We start from the raw sequence: 16612 nt of genomic DNA, 5'->3' as shown, positions 1-16612 counted from the left end.
ATAACCGAACTACTAGACTTCAACCGAACATGTCTATTCGTGTGAAAACTTGAAAGTCTCTCGCTGGCTTGGATAATCGCTGTGTCAAACATACCGATTCCCAATCGTATGTGCCTATTTTAATTACTTATCGATCTATGTACATTCGGACAAACAGATTAAAACCCTTAACGCATAAAAAGTGTCTTGAATAATGTTTCAACAGTAAAACACTTTACGGGCACTTGTATTAATAAGATCAGTTTAGAAATTTTTTCTCTCATAATAAAATTTAAATTTTACCCAGCAATAACATTTTATACAATATTTCGATGCTCTTGTTTCATCTCTACGAATATTGACAAATTTAAATATTTTGCAACATTTTCTTTTCTCTGTTTCGTCAAAACAAAAGTATAAATATAATAATTGTTTCTATATACTCTTATTTCATTTTAGACTTTAGTTGACATGATAAAATTGAGAATCGCCGCGTATGTCTAAGAGTTCTAAAAGGGCAATCCGATTTCCCTAAAAAAAATGTTAAAAAAGAAAAGTCTCAACGCTGAAGAAATTAACAATCAAAATTCAAGAAACAGGAGGAAAACGTCATTAAGTTTACCGTATGAACCAGTGGCAAAATGGGAGGGAAAGATATATAAACTCGTGGACGGTACAAACTTCGATCAATATATGGCGGCTCTCGGTGTTGGTCCTGTTTTGCGCAAAATTGGAAATTCTGTACGACCGGTTATAGCATTACGTAAGAATGGCATATATTACTCACTCATAACAGCTTCTGACTTTACCACGACCATACAACGCTTTGAACTGTGTGTACCCTTCGATGAGTTCACTTTGGACGGACGTCAAATGCGGACCACCTTCTCGCTGTACAACAACGTATTGATTCAGCATCAAATGGGCAATATTCCTTCAACTATAGTACGGGAGTTCCACGAGGACAAAATGATCGCCAAATATATGGTGAAAGATGTTGAGGCTGTGCGTGTGTTCCAAGCAGCAGATGAGGAAATGTGTAGACTGATTTGGGAGGCAAATGTCGCTAAAAGATATCAAATATAGATAGGTATATTAAATAGACTGCGTGTTTATGGAGTGTAGGAAGTCGCAGATATTCAAGACCATCACAAAACCCATTTTATAAATATTTAGAAAATGCACAAACGAAAAGCATATTGTGCGCAATATTATGCAACAATATTAATGTTCACCGATGTTTTGTGTGAATGTGTTTTAGCAAGCATTGGTATATACTCCTGTTATATTTCTATATATGTATAACCATAAAAATTGATTACAGATCATCAAACCAAAATGTTAGCCATTAAATATAAAATGAGGATTTTAGGGACACAAATCAAAATTTTCGAGATCGAGTTTAGCTGTTATGACTTGTGGTTACAGATTTATCGCAGAGTAATGCAAGCACACATGTTTCACATTGCACTTTACCGTAAGTTATTGTCAACATTGTAGGGCATTAGTAGTAATATAATAGATTTGGCACTTCTAAATTCATGTACATAAATTCATACATCACTATGTTAATAAAGTTTTGTCCAATCTACAGAGTTTTATTCGTAACGAGTGTTCAGCGTTTAAAGGTCTTTCGTTAGCAATCGAACAAACCAAATAAATAAGACTAAGTTCGACTAAGTTCGTTTGAAATATTTAATTATATCTGAGAAGAACGATGATCCTTATATTCGGTATTTACTACCACGAAGAAAACATTGTAACACTTTGTTCATAATTTTAAAATTCTTAATTTGATCTTCAAAATCTATGTCGTCCCCTCTAATTTATCCTCTTGTCCATAATACACTTTGGCCAAAGCTTTTTCCAATTCTCGAAATAGTTTTTAAGGTCAATTACAGGAATAGCCTTCAATAAATGTAGCGATTCATATATAATAGATTCAATTGACTCGAAATGGCTTCACCGAAGCGATCGCTTGAGTTTGTTGAATAGCCAGAAGTAACCCGGAGCCATATTGGTTGAAAATTGGGCGAAAAAAATACGAGGAATAAAGGCAGTATGCGATGGCGCATTATCGTAGAGTAAAAACCAAGAGTTGTCGGCCCATAATTCCGGCCTAGTTTTATGAATAGCGTCGCATACACAACGCATATCACTCAAATCATATTCCCTGTGTACAGTGTGGCCGGTCGGAAGGAATTCGTAATGCATCGTACCTTGATAATCGAAGAAAACTGTCAACATAGCCTTGATTTTTGACCTGCTTTGGTTTTTTTTGGCTTCGGCTCACTTCCGACACGATACTCGACCGATTGATAGTCTGTTTCCGGGTCGTAAGGATAGATCCAACACTCATTGTCAGTAATAATTAGTTTCATGGCGTTTTGACAAAATTTAGTGACTCTGGAACCAATCTTGCTTTCACTTTTCTTGGACCCAAATGATTTTTCAAAATGGTTTTCACTGCTCCTCCCAATACTTTTACGATACCGGTGAGATTTCTGACTATTAATCGTCAATTCTCATGCTCAAACTCCTTTATTTTATTGACGTGTTGATCATACATTGATGATGATATTCGTCCTGAACGTGGTACGTCGTCAACGCGTTTTCGATCAAATTAAAAATTCTTATTATTTATATTTAAATAAATATTTAACACAATACTTAAAAATGAATTTAACAATAAAAGTAAGATACATGTGTTACTATAAAGGAATGACAACGCTCTAAATCTTCTATTTTCTATAGCTGAGATCTTGAATTATTTATGTTATACATGGCATTTATGAAGCGAAGTAAACAAATATCGCCAGACGTGGGGTAATGTTAAATACAACAATTAGTCCCCAACTTGGGCTAGAAATCAGTATTTTTGACTCTGCAGATGAGACCAGTATCGCTTGAAGTTAGCCCTTCATTACATTATATAGGAAGTATTCTTCTGTCGGAACTTATTACTTCTTTATATCATATGGTGTTCATATATTTTGTCAGCTCTTCATCACTTTGCTTACAGAAGCATAACAAGGATATTACAAGTTTATTTGTAAGTCAAATAAGTATTGAAGTGTTGTAAATTTTAACTGAAAAAATAATTAATTCCCTTTGGGCAACACTTTCCGAGCAGCCAAACCTCAAAGCAAGAATTCAACAACCCACCACCGTATCGTATAGTAATCTCTGGAGGCTTCAACAACCAAGTAATCATTTGCATTTGCAGCGATCGAGTCTGAAGTGAAAAACTGCAAAACAAAAACGAATCTTTTGGCCAAAGCACAAATACCAAAGTTCAATTCCTTTTGAAGCGCTGTGATAACGGCAACAACGGTGACAACACCGTCTACACAGCACTCATTGTCCACGGTAGGTATTGTATGAAAATTATGTAAGTTCAGTGAGCTCTCAAGTACAAGTTGTCTCACCAAACTTTAGTGTTGCAAGTTATGTACCGTGGACACTTTGGGCGGACAGTGCGAGCACAAAGCCAAATGAAATGCTCGCTACCCGCGAAAGAAAAACAAAGAAAAATGACTGCTCGATTAGTATTTGTTATTGATATGCAAAAACGTATGTTATTCGCCTCATACAAACATCTGTGTGTGTTTTTATGCGAATGGACTTCCTAGAATTGCAACTAAACGCATTTTCTCCATATTTTTACAGCCCGATTTCGAGCGATGCTGAGGACAACGCCGCTTCGCATGATCAAATACAGGTGTTTGATAATAATTTTGCAAAAACTGGAAACGCAGTAACCGCTCTTGGCGGACCACACTTGCGCAGCAGCGGCGGCAGCAGACATAATAACAACACAACGTTTGAGTGTGATTCTCCACTTCCCAAACGTTGCTCCACTTTGTGCACGCACTCCGCTGATATTTCCAATTGCATATGGTCCATATGTCCTTAACACTCTGTTACCCCTCTGTTAAGCATTTTGCGCGCTACCGTTCGCCAGATTTGCTTTGCGATTCCGCAAACACAATAAAAACGACCGCATTTGCATATCGCCAATTGTGTATGCAAATAACATTTGCGATGCCGAAACTGAAAATGCAGTTTACACGATAATGCCAGTGGACATTGGAGATTGCCATTGACCAACGTTGACACCGCCATGATCCAGCAGGCGATGGCACTAGCGCTCTGGCGGCACGATCGTACCACATGTGTGTGTTTATTCCTATTCGTTTTCCAAAATAATATAAAGAACCTAAATTGTATATGTATTTAAGACTTAGTGTTGCCAGATTATAGCTGTTTTCGATCCGTAAATGAAGAAATTCAATAGAGCTCATATAAAAATGGTCAATAGTAGAGTTTAAATTCGCTAGATACTGAATACGAAGTCTTTTGTTCTAGGTATGAACGAAAAAATCGGTCAGTTTTCTTAGGAGTTGTACATTTCATTTTAAATGCCAAATCCTTTAATGATAAAGTAGCTTATACATACACTGTAGAAGGACCCAAGGGAGGTCGTTCCTCATCATATAAAGGCTAGATGAAGATATGAACCGTTTTCTTTCATTTTGAAATATAATTTATGTATACAGTGGACAATAAAATGGAACACAGTTGTAGTGACTTTAAATCAATTTAGTTTTACCAAATAAAATGTATTATACAAGTAAGTATTTGTTATATTAAGCGCATTATTGAGCTACAATAAATGCTTTTAATTATATTCCTAAATCTACACGTCGCTGCAAATAAAATTAAAAGTGGAAAAAGTCCAAAATTGACTGAAATTAATAAATTCACACCCAAGAAGACTATTGTCAAGAATGATCACCGTATTAAGCGGATAAGTATTCAGAACATATTCAAAACATTCTAAGACACCAGACACGAATTTCAAGAAATAAATGGGTCGAAACCAGTACGAGAACTGTATGACAGCGCATCCAAGAAGGCGGACTACTAGCCCGACAAGCCAAAAAAACACACTGGATGGTTAAAATGTCACAAAAACGCTTCCAATGGGCTAACTTGCTCCAGATCTTGGAATGAAGAAAGGTCATATTTTTAGATGAATCTAAAATTAACCTTTTCCGTTCAGACGGATAGTCGTACGTTCGCAGAAGAGTTAGTGAAGGAAAGGGGAAAGGCGGATGATCTGAGGGTGTTTTTACTATCATGGTGTGGGAAATTTGGCCTTCGTTGATGGAAGTGTCAACGCAATTAAATAGCAATACCTCTAAAAGGAAAATCTGATCCTATCAATTGAAGAGCACAATTCCTATAGGGACAACGTAAATTTTCAGAATGATCCTGCACCATGCTATCGAGCCAAATCGGTATGTTATATTTCTTTACTACGTAACTGAAAGGATATGATTAATTCACATTTTTAATTTTTATTAAATGAAAAAATATTTAGCAATCGCCTGTTTTAAAACTGGACTAGCCTGGGAACAGTGCCGATATAAACCGTATAGAATACCTCTAGCACATAAGGAAATTGCGGATAACAAATAAGAGGCCAAGAACTTTGTCAGAAGTTGATCGGTAATTGAATACGTTTCGTATAACGGTTTACCCCCACAAATTTTGCAGTCGCCAGTTGATTTATAAAATAACCAAGAGTTTTTTTTATCGCGTTTAGTTTTAACCGCAAATGTTTGGTTTTGGCTTCTAATCAAAAACGGAAAAACTAATTTTGATAGATATGTACATACTTATGTACATATGTATGTATGTATATTTATCTTATATATAAAAATGAATCGCAAAATGTGTTGGTAAGCGCATAACTCAACAAAGCCTGGACCAATTTTGCCAATTCTTTTTTTAAAATGTTCTTTGAGGTTCAAGGAAGGTTTTTACGGAAAAATTCGAATAATTGCCGAAAAACACCTAAAACCAGCCCTTTTCTTTTCCCCATACAAACGAATTAATGTTTGTTTATTACTAACGCTGAGAGAACGACTGAACCAATCTTGATGAAATTTTCAGAGAATATTCTGTGGGAATCGGGGAAGGTTTTGAAATAAAAACACCTGTATGCTTTTCTTGAGGAAATGTCGGAAAATTGGAAAATTCCATAAAGTTAATTTTTTCCATTCAAATTTTTCTTTTCCAATTTTTTTTTGTTTCAACATACATTAGCAGCCCAAGGCGCATGACCGAGTACTCCCAGGATGCGATGACATACGTGCGATATTATGGATCACGGTCAATCAGCAAGCGATCGTCACGATGTCACAGCAAGACTTTTCAAGCAACAGTTTCGATGGACTTTATCTTGAAGTAACGTACATATACATATATGGTGCTGTTTGATGCTAGTTGTACTCTGTTGAGTGGCAAAAGAAAGGTTTGTCGCACGCATACATTCTTCTTTGGATTGTGGGTGGTGGCTGGTGGTTACACCAGATCAAATCGATGAAATCATTCAATCATGCGGAAATTCCTTATGCAAAGAAATATCCAGTATTATACGAAGTGATAATAACCAATAAGGTTCGTGTACCTTGCGGACTCCACATTCCCACTTCGGTTTGTATGTCTCACAATAAATGCAAACAGTATCCACGTGCTTATCTTTCGGAAACACAAACTAGAAATGATGGATGTCCACTCTATCGGCGTTGCTCACCAGACGACAATGGCAGAACATTCAGCATTCAATTTGGAAGAGTGAATATCGAAATTGACAACACATGGATCGTACTATATTCACCATTATTGTAATTTAGTGTAATCGATAAAATACGTTTGTAAATACGTCACCAAAGGAAGCAACATGGCGGTTATTGGTCTTGAGCGATACGGTCGATACGTGAACTGCAATAAAGCGCTTTGTACTTTTGCAATTCATGAACGTTTTCCGACTGTTGTGCGTCTCGCAGGTAATTTGGAGAATGGCCAAAGAGTGTATTTCATCCCAGAGAATACAGTACAGCCAGTGGAAACACCGCCAGCAACAAAATTAACATTCACGAGTTTTTTCTCAACTTTCGTCAGTGATGCGTTTGAGAGAACATTGCTCTATTCGGAAATACCTTGATATTATACACGGAATGCATCGTCGAAAGTTACGCAGAATGCAAGGCCAACCAGTAAATCCAGCACATTCAGGAGTGTTCTCAACTAATGCATTAGGACGAATTTACACAATCCACCCGACGACAAAACGACGATTGTTTCTACTTTCGGTTGCTATTGATAAGTGTACGCGGTTCATCATCATTCGAGTCATTGCGTACTGTGAATGATAAGGTGTGTGCAACTTTTTGAGAAACAAGCCAGCAAATACAATTGCTGGAAAATGATTATCACTGGAGTACCATTGCGTACTGGCGTACGTGGCCTACTCACGAGTTGAAAAACTATCTTCTCTGTACATTTACGCACCGGAACAGAAACCAAAAAATGTTCTTTATCAAGCTGTGTTACATTGAAAAAAAAGAACTGATAAATTTAACTTTCTTTTCATTTCAAAACACATATGTAATTTCACGCAGGAAAACGGCTGCGGGGTCAGCTAGTATATTATATAATCTAGTTTCATGACAAAATTTGTTATACAATTGTTTGTTTTTAAATAAAATAATATACTCACTCATTTCTAGGGTGTCCTCTTTTTTTGTCCGCTACTGTATTATTAGCAATATTCCTGCAAAGTTTTATTTTAAGACTCGTTATTAATAATTTAGGTATTAGTTTTGTGAAACTAGAAAAGCTTTAAGCAATATGGCAATAGTGGTTTAGGCAGGCGTCGCTGTGGACCGGTTTGTTAATCTTCATGGTTGTTCTCAAAATTGGTTAAGCTGCTTCCGAAGTATTTCATGTAAAAGTAGTAGGAAATAATTTAACCCGTTTTCACACATAAGTCAGTCATAATGGGAATATTATCTTTCCACTCCACTCCACACAAGCTTTCGAGAATTAAGCATTAGACCTGCTTATTTCAATATACGAGTAAATCTACCCAGAGTGCCTAAAAATCGTATTTAAGTTGCAACTGATTCTTAACTTAAATTAATTATACAAATAATTTGGTCAATACTTGCAGTATATACCGTTAATAATTTGATGGCGTCGATAAAGAGCCGTTAGAAGAAAGTTCTGTGGGCAATAATCTTAAAAAAAACATTTTCTAATTTCAGATGCACATTCGATTAAAAAATTGTTTACACAGCTGTGAAAAATTGAAAGAAAAATTATCATAAAGTTCAAGAATTTAAGATATGCGATTTGGGTATTGAAATCTAGTCTCTATATTTGTATTGTATAGATAAGTAAATAATACCAAATCTATAATCTTCGAAAACGCGAGTATTACTTGAGTTTTGCTTTCTTAAACAATTCTAGCACCTGAAAAGCGATATTCGATCTCATCCGATAACAGTTTTTTAACACCACTTAACATTTAATATTGCTTCACTTAATGAAACCGTGCAAAAATGGCACACAGTATTTTAATTCTATGTTAAATCTTCTCAAACACTTAATGTACCATTAAATTATCTTCAATTATTTGTGCTTTTTCCAAAGAATATAATCACTTCATATAGCTTTTGGTGTTAAATTCGCTAATTTAGTTGCACTTTGATGTTCGAAGCGTAAAAATTTGCCTTCGTCCGGCGCACCCCAGCTGTCGCTTCCTGATTTGCAACCACTTTGCCATCAAATTTGATTTTCTATCTTCTTGATTCTCTTACAACAATATTCCTGCTGGCAGATGTTGCCTTTTTTTTGGTGTTAATTGTAATTTTTTAAGTAGCGCCTTTATATTTTCGTTTTTCTATGTTTTTTGTTATATTCTTTTAGGTTTAAAATCACCCCAAATAAATAAGATCCAAATTGTTGCTTAATTAAATTTTTTCTTTGGCTTTTTGCCTTCGCAGTAGAAGTAGTTAAATTATGGTGTGACGGAAAATTCAAAGATTGGCATTCTGCGTAACTTGTCTAACTAACTGAAGGTGGCCTTTGATGGTGTCGTTTATGGTTGGTACCGATTATGCGGATTTTTTAATTTACAGCGTTGATTGAGGGGAGGTGTAATTTTTTTTACTGTTGGCAACTGGTATTTATTTGATGAGCAGTTAAGCGGAATTGGGACAGTGCATTCCCTGCTGGAAAACTCATTCCACTTTCATGCGAAATCAAATTTGTTTTGTGGAATTTGTAAAAAATATGGTGTCAAATTATAAAGAGTGTATTCGGAAGACAGAAGTTTGGATCAAAAGTGGAATGGAAAATACCAGCAAACTTCATTAAAATTTCAACAAGCAACAATTGTCATTGATACGACTTAACAATTTGAAGACAAAGACCAAAAATTTAATTGAAAAATACATTAAAACACAAATAACATTTTGTAATCAACTGATACATAAAGTCACAAATACAAAACCAATGTTTCAATAAAGGATTAGTGGAGTATTTTCGTATGTTATAAAATACTTCGTCTAGTCCCTTGAACTAGGAAGCTACTTAATATCTAAGACGAGTTCTAGATAAGGCTGGAAAGAAGCATATGAGGACTTCCAGAGTCTCTTTTATGCCTACTTCCCTGTATTTTCTGCATGTATCTTCCTTACTAATGTAGATCCGCCGCGCTTGTGATGTCAGTAAATTGTGACGTATCATTACACTAAAACTTTTGAAACCGAGAGAGTAAACAGCGTGCGCGTTTTTAATCGGAGCTCTACACATTATATTAGTGATCCTGCATGGCATTAAGGCGCTTAAGGCGTCCACTCTATAAGACAATTCTGAGAATTGCTGAGAATGCTCTAGCGCTCCCGTTATGCAGAGAACAGCGATTTTCAGTTCGGTCTCTCGAAAATTTGGGACTAATTCGCCTATATAAGGACGTTTCCTTTTGAATAATACAAACTTCAAATTTTGTTCAGGATATAAACCAGCAGCTTTACTATAATTTTTACCAGAATATACCTCAGATGTATCTGGAACAACTCGAACTAATTTGAGTTTAATTTTCTCTAATCGTTTAAATTGAGTAAACATAAAATTGTGATGCTTCAACTTTGTAAGAATATTCTCATGTAACACCATTAAAAATTTCATTTCATTCTTTCACTCTCCAGTGTACAAATCAAAAAGCATTAATATAACCGCATAAAACTTTGCACAAAAAGTAACTACACATAAAAATACTTCTCTGGTTTTGACTCTGCAAGTGTATAAAATGTACGGTTGTACACAAACTTAGTCCTTCCTTACTTGTTTATATATATTTTAAAGCTATATAAATATATGCAGGGTTTTCCAATAAGAGTGATATGATTTCCTTAAAAAAAATAAACAAGAGTAATTATTAGGGAAAATCAATTGTTTTTATTTAATGTGAAGTTCAAACGATACAATTAAGTTTTCAATATGATATCATTCAAATGGCCTCCACGACTTCCTTTGCATGAACCCACTTTTCTAGTACTTTTCCCTTTAAATCAAGTCGTATATCATGAAAAGCACCTTTAATGTCGACTTTCAAATCTTGAAAAATGTGTTCTTAATGCTAAAGATCAATGACTTCAAATAACCTCACAAGAATAACCTATTGGAGTCCCAGGCTATACCAGTGTAACGCATGAAAAATTAGGCGATTTTTGTGAATTTTTTTAAAATAAAGTATGCTATTGAATATTTGAAACCTTTTAGCTATACTTTAAGATTTTCTTTTTACAAAAATGTATATAATTACTATATGGAGTATATAAATAATTCACTGAATATAATAACGGAGTTATGGGCTGTCTTCGGAGGTGCCAAAAAAAATTGGCCCTGTTGCTGGCATGATTCCGGCCGAATGAGTAGCTAAAACAAAAAAATTTTAAAAGTTTATTAAACTTAGAGATATTTTCTATACAATGACCTACGATCTTTAAGAAATATCAAAAATTAACAAAATGGCGTAATCATAAGAACAAATCCTCCAAAGGATTTTTAAAAATTAAAATTATTTTAAGAGCTACAGTTACTTTAGTGACGCCGTACCTAGCCCGGTATGTAGGTAGACTCACTTTTTTAAACGCGTTTTCTCGAAAAAAACATTTTTTTCACACGGTACCGGCATTATCTCAAGTTCTATACAACCGATTTACTTGAAATTTTGTCTGAACCTTCTTTGTATAATCCTTTATCCTTTATCTTTATATAATCCTTAATCCTTTGTTTTTAATATTAAAAAAAAATCAGGAATTTCAAAAAAAAGCGTAAAAAATGATTTTTACTTTCAGGCAGTTGCCATTTTTTTTATTTTTTTTTCGTGTTCCCTGAGGTAGGGACTATAACAGCATACTTACTGATAAAAACACCATAAAAAATGGATAGTAAAAATATTTTTGGTGTTTTTAAAATAAAATTCAAAAAACTGCCCAAAATTTGATTTCTAGAGTAGAATACCCCCCTTAAAGTTTCACTCATATTCTATATGTTTGCGTAGCACTGTCTTGTTGGAACCAGATGTTGTCAAATACTTCCAATTGTGGTCATAAAAGTTGATTATCATCGATCTATACTCTCCATTAACAGTAACGGTGTCATCAGCCTAAGTTCGAAAAAAGAACGGACCGATGATTCCACCAGACCAAAAACCACGCCAAACTGTCAATTTACGTGAATGTTATGGTTGTTCATGAATAACCTGGGGATTTTCTTCGCCCTAGAATCGGCAGTTGTGTTTATTTACCACACAGCTAAGATGAAAGTGAACCACATCGGAGAAGATTATATTCTTTAAAAAATCCTTATCGTATTCACGTTACTTCAAGGCAAAATCAGCAAATTCTCGATGTTTGCGGTGGTCCAACGGCTTCGGCTCTTGAGTGAAAACAATTTTATATGGATGCAAGCTCAAATCTTTTCTCAAAATCTGCCAGATTGTGGTTTAAGGCAGTCCCAATTCTTGAGATTGTGTTGGAATCAACTTATTGCTGTCTTCCGCAACACTTACCTGAACGATAGCAATATTTTCATTACTTCGAGCGGTTCTTTGTCTTATTGTTACATAGACATTATGTAAATAAAACCAACTCTAAAAAATTTCAACAATTCGACGACGAGCAAAGGTGGACGATTATTAAAACGGCAACAGAGCGCGAAAAGTTGCTATTGAAGAACGATTATATTGATAATAAAATTTAATAATTTGTAACCTTTGTTCTTGCGTATATCTATCCATGATGACATTGTAAATATTACAGAATACAATGAAAAAATTACAGATCATGACGTGTTAAAAATGGCCGAAATGGCACTAAAATCTAAATCGTATCTTCTCTATCTATGGATATTTATTAAGCTCCACGCCATTTCAGCTCTATGAAATAATATTATTTTCATAACAGTACGCTTAACCTTTCCTATTTTTGTATAAAAAATCCAATTTTACTAGGATTTATGTGGTCACATATGAAAGTATTCAAAAAACGCCCACAAAAAATTAAACAGGGTAAAGCATAGCGGGCGGAGAAATAGAGGCTTAAGTGCTCAAAATATCATCCACAAAGGTCGGCATTGATTTGGCTGCAACTAGGACTGCAGCTGTGGCACCCACTAGCACAGAGGAATATGTTTTTCAAGATTCGAACAAAACACACCCCCGCCAGTGATGAGCTAGTGTGTTAGATAATGAGTAGTATACCCATAAATGTCTACTCGAACAACCATTCGAAAAACACTCGCTTGCTCTGAGTTTTTGATTTGATGTGCGAGAGGCGGAGAAACATGATTAGCCAACGCATTAACATATCAGAATGTGGTTTTTACTAATTTCTGCTGTTGCATGCTTGCCATTTTTTATTACCCCTCAACCGAGAGCACCGCTTTCTCACTACACTTGGGCATTGCATGGGTGCGGTAGAGTTGAGACAAGTTGAATCTGCATTTATTATGCGCATTCGAAATCCTCTGCATGTTGGGACCGCATCAACATGCAGCAATATAACTTACAACAGCTTGTGTGAAGCGTTTAACAAGCACAGTAAAAAGTAGAAAACTGGCAGAACTAACAAGTGCTACAAGCTTAGCATGAGGGTATACAGTGGTGGCCTTTTAAATAGAAACGATAGACAAAATATCACAAATTCGGCGTTCAGAAACTTTTTAATTCACTGTATGGGCGTTATTCATAGAATAGGAGCTATAGGGTTTGGTTATTTAAAAATATTAAGGTTATTTCCCATTTCTTGAAAATGGCAGTCATATACTACTGCAATCAAATTGAAAGGTATGTAGATTTTTAATTTATACTTCGCGTGTTTTTGGAATCATTAATTTTTTTTATTGTAAGTTGGTAGTACTGTTAGTGACATTTGTGCATTTCACGTCAAAATATTCATTAGTATTTCAGATACGCGTCGTTTTGTGAGGCTCTAAAAGGGAATTCGATCATTACTATGTCTGAAATTATTGAACAAAGAAGTGCGATAATGCACCATCTCATACTGAATTGGTTATTCGTGATCATTTCGCCACATTTTCAACAAATATCGTTCCGCAGCCATCGTATTCACCTGATTTGGCCCAGTGTGACTTCTGGCTATTCAGCAAATTCACATGACCACTCCGAGGACACCGTTATGACTTAATTGAGGATCAATTGCATCACAGTAGTAAGAGGGCAAATGAAAGAGTGTTACCGATCTAACATTTCATCTGATTTCCATGGTGTTTAATATTTATTTTGTTAGTCTTATATATAGGACAGATGCTATAAGCGACCAAGTAGTTATTGCCGCATTAGTACAGTGGACCAATTTCGGTAATAAAAACCTTTTGCAAATGTATTTTTAGTAATCAATTTCTTTTGAGAATATGACGATCAATTTAAATTTCCAGGATGACTTCAAAGTTTGAAAAAACTGATATGAAAGATATATTTACATACATACAGTATTTGACAAAACTAAAGCACCCCCTACTATGTTTTTTTATGTCTAAATTTTTGCAAAATATAATAGGACTAGTTGAACAATTATTATAGGTTACAATTACGTACATATATTAATTCATAAAAAATATAACATTAGTTATACATTCTTTCGAGATACAAAAGTTTAAACAAAAAGCTTTTCAAATATTAAATATAAATCTGAGTGGACAAAACTAAAGCACCCCGTAATATTTAGTTCCACGCTACTGTACGTTATTCGTTGAAGACGTTAGCAATAATCCGATACAAATATTATTGAGACATTTTGTAAAGAGATTTTTGATGTCGGTACTTTCCAGTTGCGATTTAGAGTTGAAGAATCAAAATTGGCGAAAAATACTTATTCAGCCGACTTTCAAAATAAAATAATAAGTGATTGGCAAAACGGGTTATCTCAACATAAAATTAGTTAAAAAATATTCGGTGAATAGATCAGTGGTGCCTCGATTAAAAAATTAATTTGAGCAAACTGGCAATGCCCTTTTTCGGCACAACTGAGGAAGACAGCGAAAAACTACATAAAGAGACGATTCATTGATCAAAACGGCTACCCAAATTTAAGCCACAGTCTTTTCCAATCAAATACAGAAACACTTTTGTTTACTAGTTAATGCACGAACAATTAGAAGACGAGCTGCTGAGGGCGGGTTGTTTCGTTGGCATCCAGCTAGAAAGTCCCTTATTTCAGCAAAAAATTGAAAGTCCAAACTCATCTTTGCGACAGTTCATCTCGATTGGAGCATTCAGAAATTGAATACCATTTTATTCTAAAACGAATCAAAATATAATATTAAAGATTCGGATGACATAAGATGTGATAAGGCCGAAAGGACAAGGACTCAAACCTAAGTATTATGTTGCGACCATTAAATGTGGCGGTGCTAATGTTATAGTCTGGAGCTCTTTCTCTGGGTACGGGACTGTACCTATTCATATAATAAATGGAATAAGGGACCGGTTTTTTACACCGACATTTTAAAAAACGGGATGCTACCGTATGCTGAAAAGGATATGCCACTATAATAATGGTTCCAGCAAGGCAATTACACTAAGCATGACTCTAGTCATGGCAACACTTGGTTGTGAAGTTACAGAGTTTATGTTTTAGATTTGCAGGCACAATCACTTGATGTCAAATCCATCGAGAACTTATGGGAAATCGTTAATTCCAAAATAAATAGGGAAAAGTGTAAAACCAAGGATCAACTTTTACAACCAGAACAAAATGCTCGGAATGGTATACCACATGATACATAGTAAATAATTTTATTTCTTCTAAAAAAATGTGTTTCAGTCACCCAAAATAAAGAATAAACTAGAATTACTATTTTTTTTAATTTTCGGATATTATTTTCAAACCATTGAAAGGGGTGCTTTAGCTTTGTCCAATTAATTTTTAAACCAAAAATGTTTTTGTTGCTCTAACTTACTTAATTTTGAACACTGAAAATGAAAAGCTTTATTTTAACAAAAAATGTTAAGCAACCTATTGAAAAACGACAAAATTTTACATTAATTTATTTTTATTGTCTGAAAACAGCTAAGTTCGAGCTGAATCATAATAGGGCGTGCTTTAGTTTTGTCCAATACTGTATGTGCGTGCAAGCACGATATAATGAAACTGAAAGTTTACTGGATAGACTTCCAAAAATATCATTTTATAAACATACAAATACCATCGTTTCTAATTATAAGATCAAACTGATTTGGATTTTCTTTCATGTTCAGTTTTTCTTTAATATTTATGCAGTTTCATGGATTTTTATGTGCTCATAATCTGTTACCCTGTCGTATCTAAGTTCTAGTTTTAATTGTGTGAATAATTTTTCAGCGTCTGCAAACAGAAATATAAGTAACTTAGTGGTTTCTAATTATGGGACCACTACTGTGTTTGCTGATTTGCCGTGTATCCCTGCTGCTTGCTTACTGCACTCTTAACTAGTGAGCAAAGCGCACTGTAACAACTTTTCTTTCGTTTTTGTTGTCGCTGCTTAATTTCACCCAGAGTACAAGCATATGCACACATATATAGTACATACATACATATGTATGTATATGTATAAATACGGGTGTGTACAGCTTGTTGTGGTCATTTGCTGTTAATCCGTCAATGATAAGGTCAATTTGCCTCAACTTGCAATTCAGCTTGTTTACTGCCTGCGCTTTGTGGACACTGGTGCTCAACGCATCCTATCTGTCGAAAATTCAGCTATTAAAGTTGTATTATAATCCCATAAACACACAACTTGTGTGCAGTGTAGGCGTGAGTATTAACTTTACTTTTTTTTGTGTCTCTGCGGAAGATGGAAGTCAACGCATGTAATAAGTCCGACAATGTAGACAGGATTCATACGAACAAACCAGCTTGCATAAATTTTTCATCCGCATGCCACTTTGATTCTTCTAGCCTTTATTAGTATTCTTTGCTAACACAAATTCATCACACATGTTCAATGTTAATATTCCTCGCCAAAACAACAAACGTACATACAGACATACATACAAGCATTTATATGTCATGTGTAATACTAAGCGCACACATGTGGGTTATCTGCGACTTGTAAGCGCCGCATGCAACAAAATGTATGCTTGGAGTAATTTAAACTTTGTTGTCATTCATCATAATCAGCTGGAGGTAAAATCACGGAACATCAAAGTTGTCAGTCGCTTGTCGACACCATTAAGAGTGACAAAGCCCGATTAGGCGACAGCAGTTGTTTG

The 16612-nt window shown here is 35.0% G+C and overlaps 1 protein-coding gene across 1 annotated transcript; it reads left to right on the top strand.

The window, feature by feature from the left end:
• Window positions 1-292: 292 nt before the first annotated feature.
• On the top strand, window positions 293-1677 carry LOC105225236 (probable fatty acid-binding protein). Its single transcript, XM_011203611.3, has 2 exons — window positions 293-1249; window positions 1304-1677. The coding sequence occupies exon 1, from the start codon at window positions 520-522 to the stop codon at window positions 1063-1065; it is 546 nt and encodes a 181-aa protein (XP_011201913.1). The 5' UTR covers window positions 293-519; the 3' UTR covers window positions 1066-1249; window positions 1304-1677.
• The last annotated feature ends 14935 nt before the right edge of the window (window positions 1678-16612 follow it).

Source organism: Bactrocera dorsalis, chromosome 5 (assembly GCF_023373825.1).
Source record: "Bactrocera dorsalis isolate Fly_Bdor chromosome 5, ASM2337382v1, whole genome shotgun sequence".
In the NCBI taxonomy this organism is placed as follows: domain Eukaryota; kingdom Metazoa; phylum Arthropoda; class Insecta; order Diptera; family Tephritidae; genus Bactrocera; species Bactrocera dorsalis.
This window is presented reverse-complemented; position numbering and strand designations above follow the sequence as displayed.

Excerpts from the sequence above, each read along its gene's own strand:
- LOC105225236 (XM_011203611.3), top strand. The coding sequence starts at position 520 with ATGTTAAAAAAGAAAAGTCTCAACGCTGAAGAAATTAACAATCAAAAT.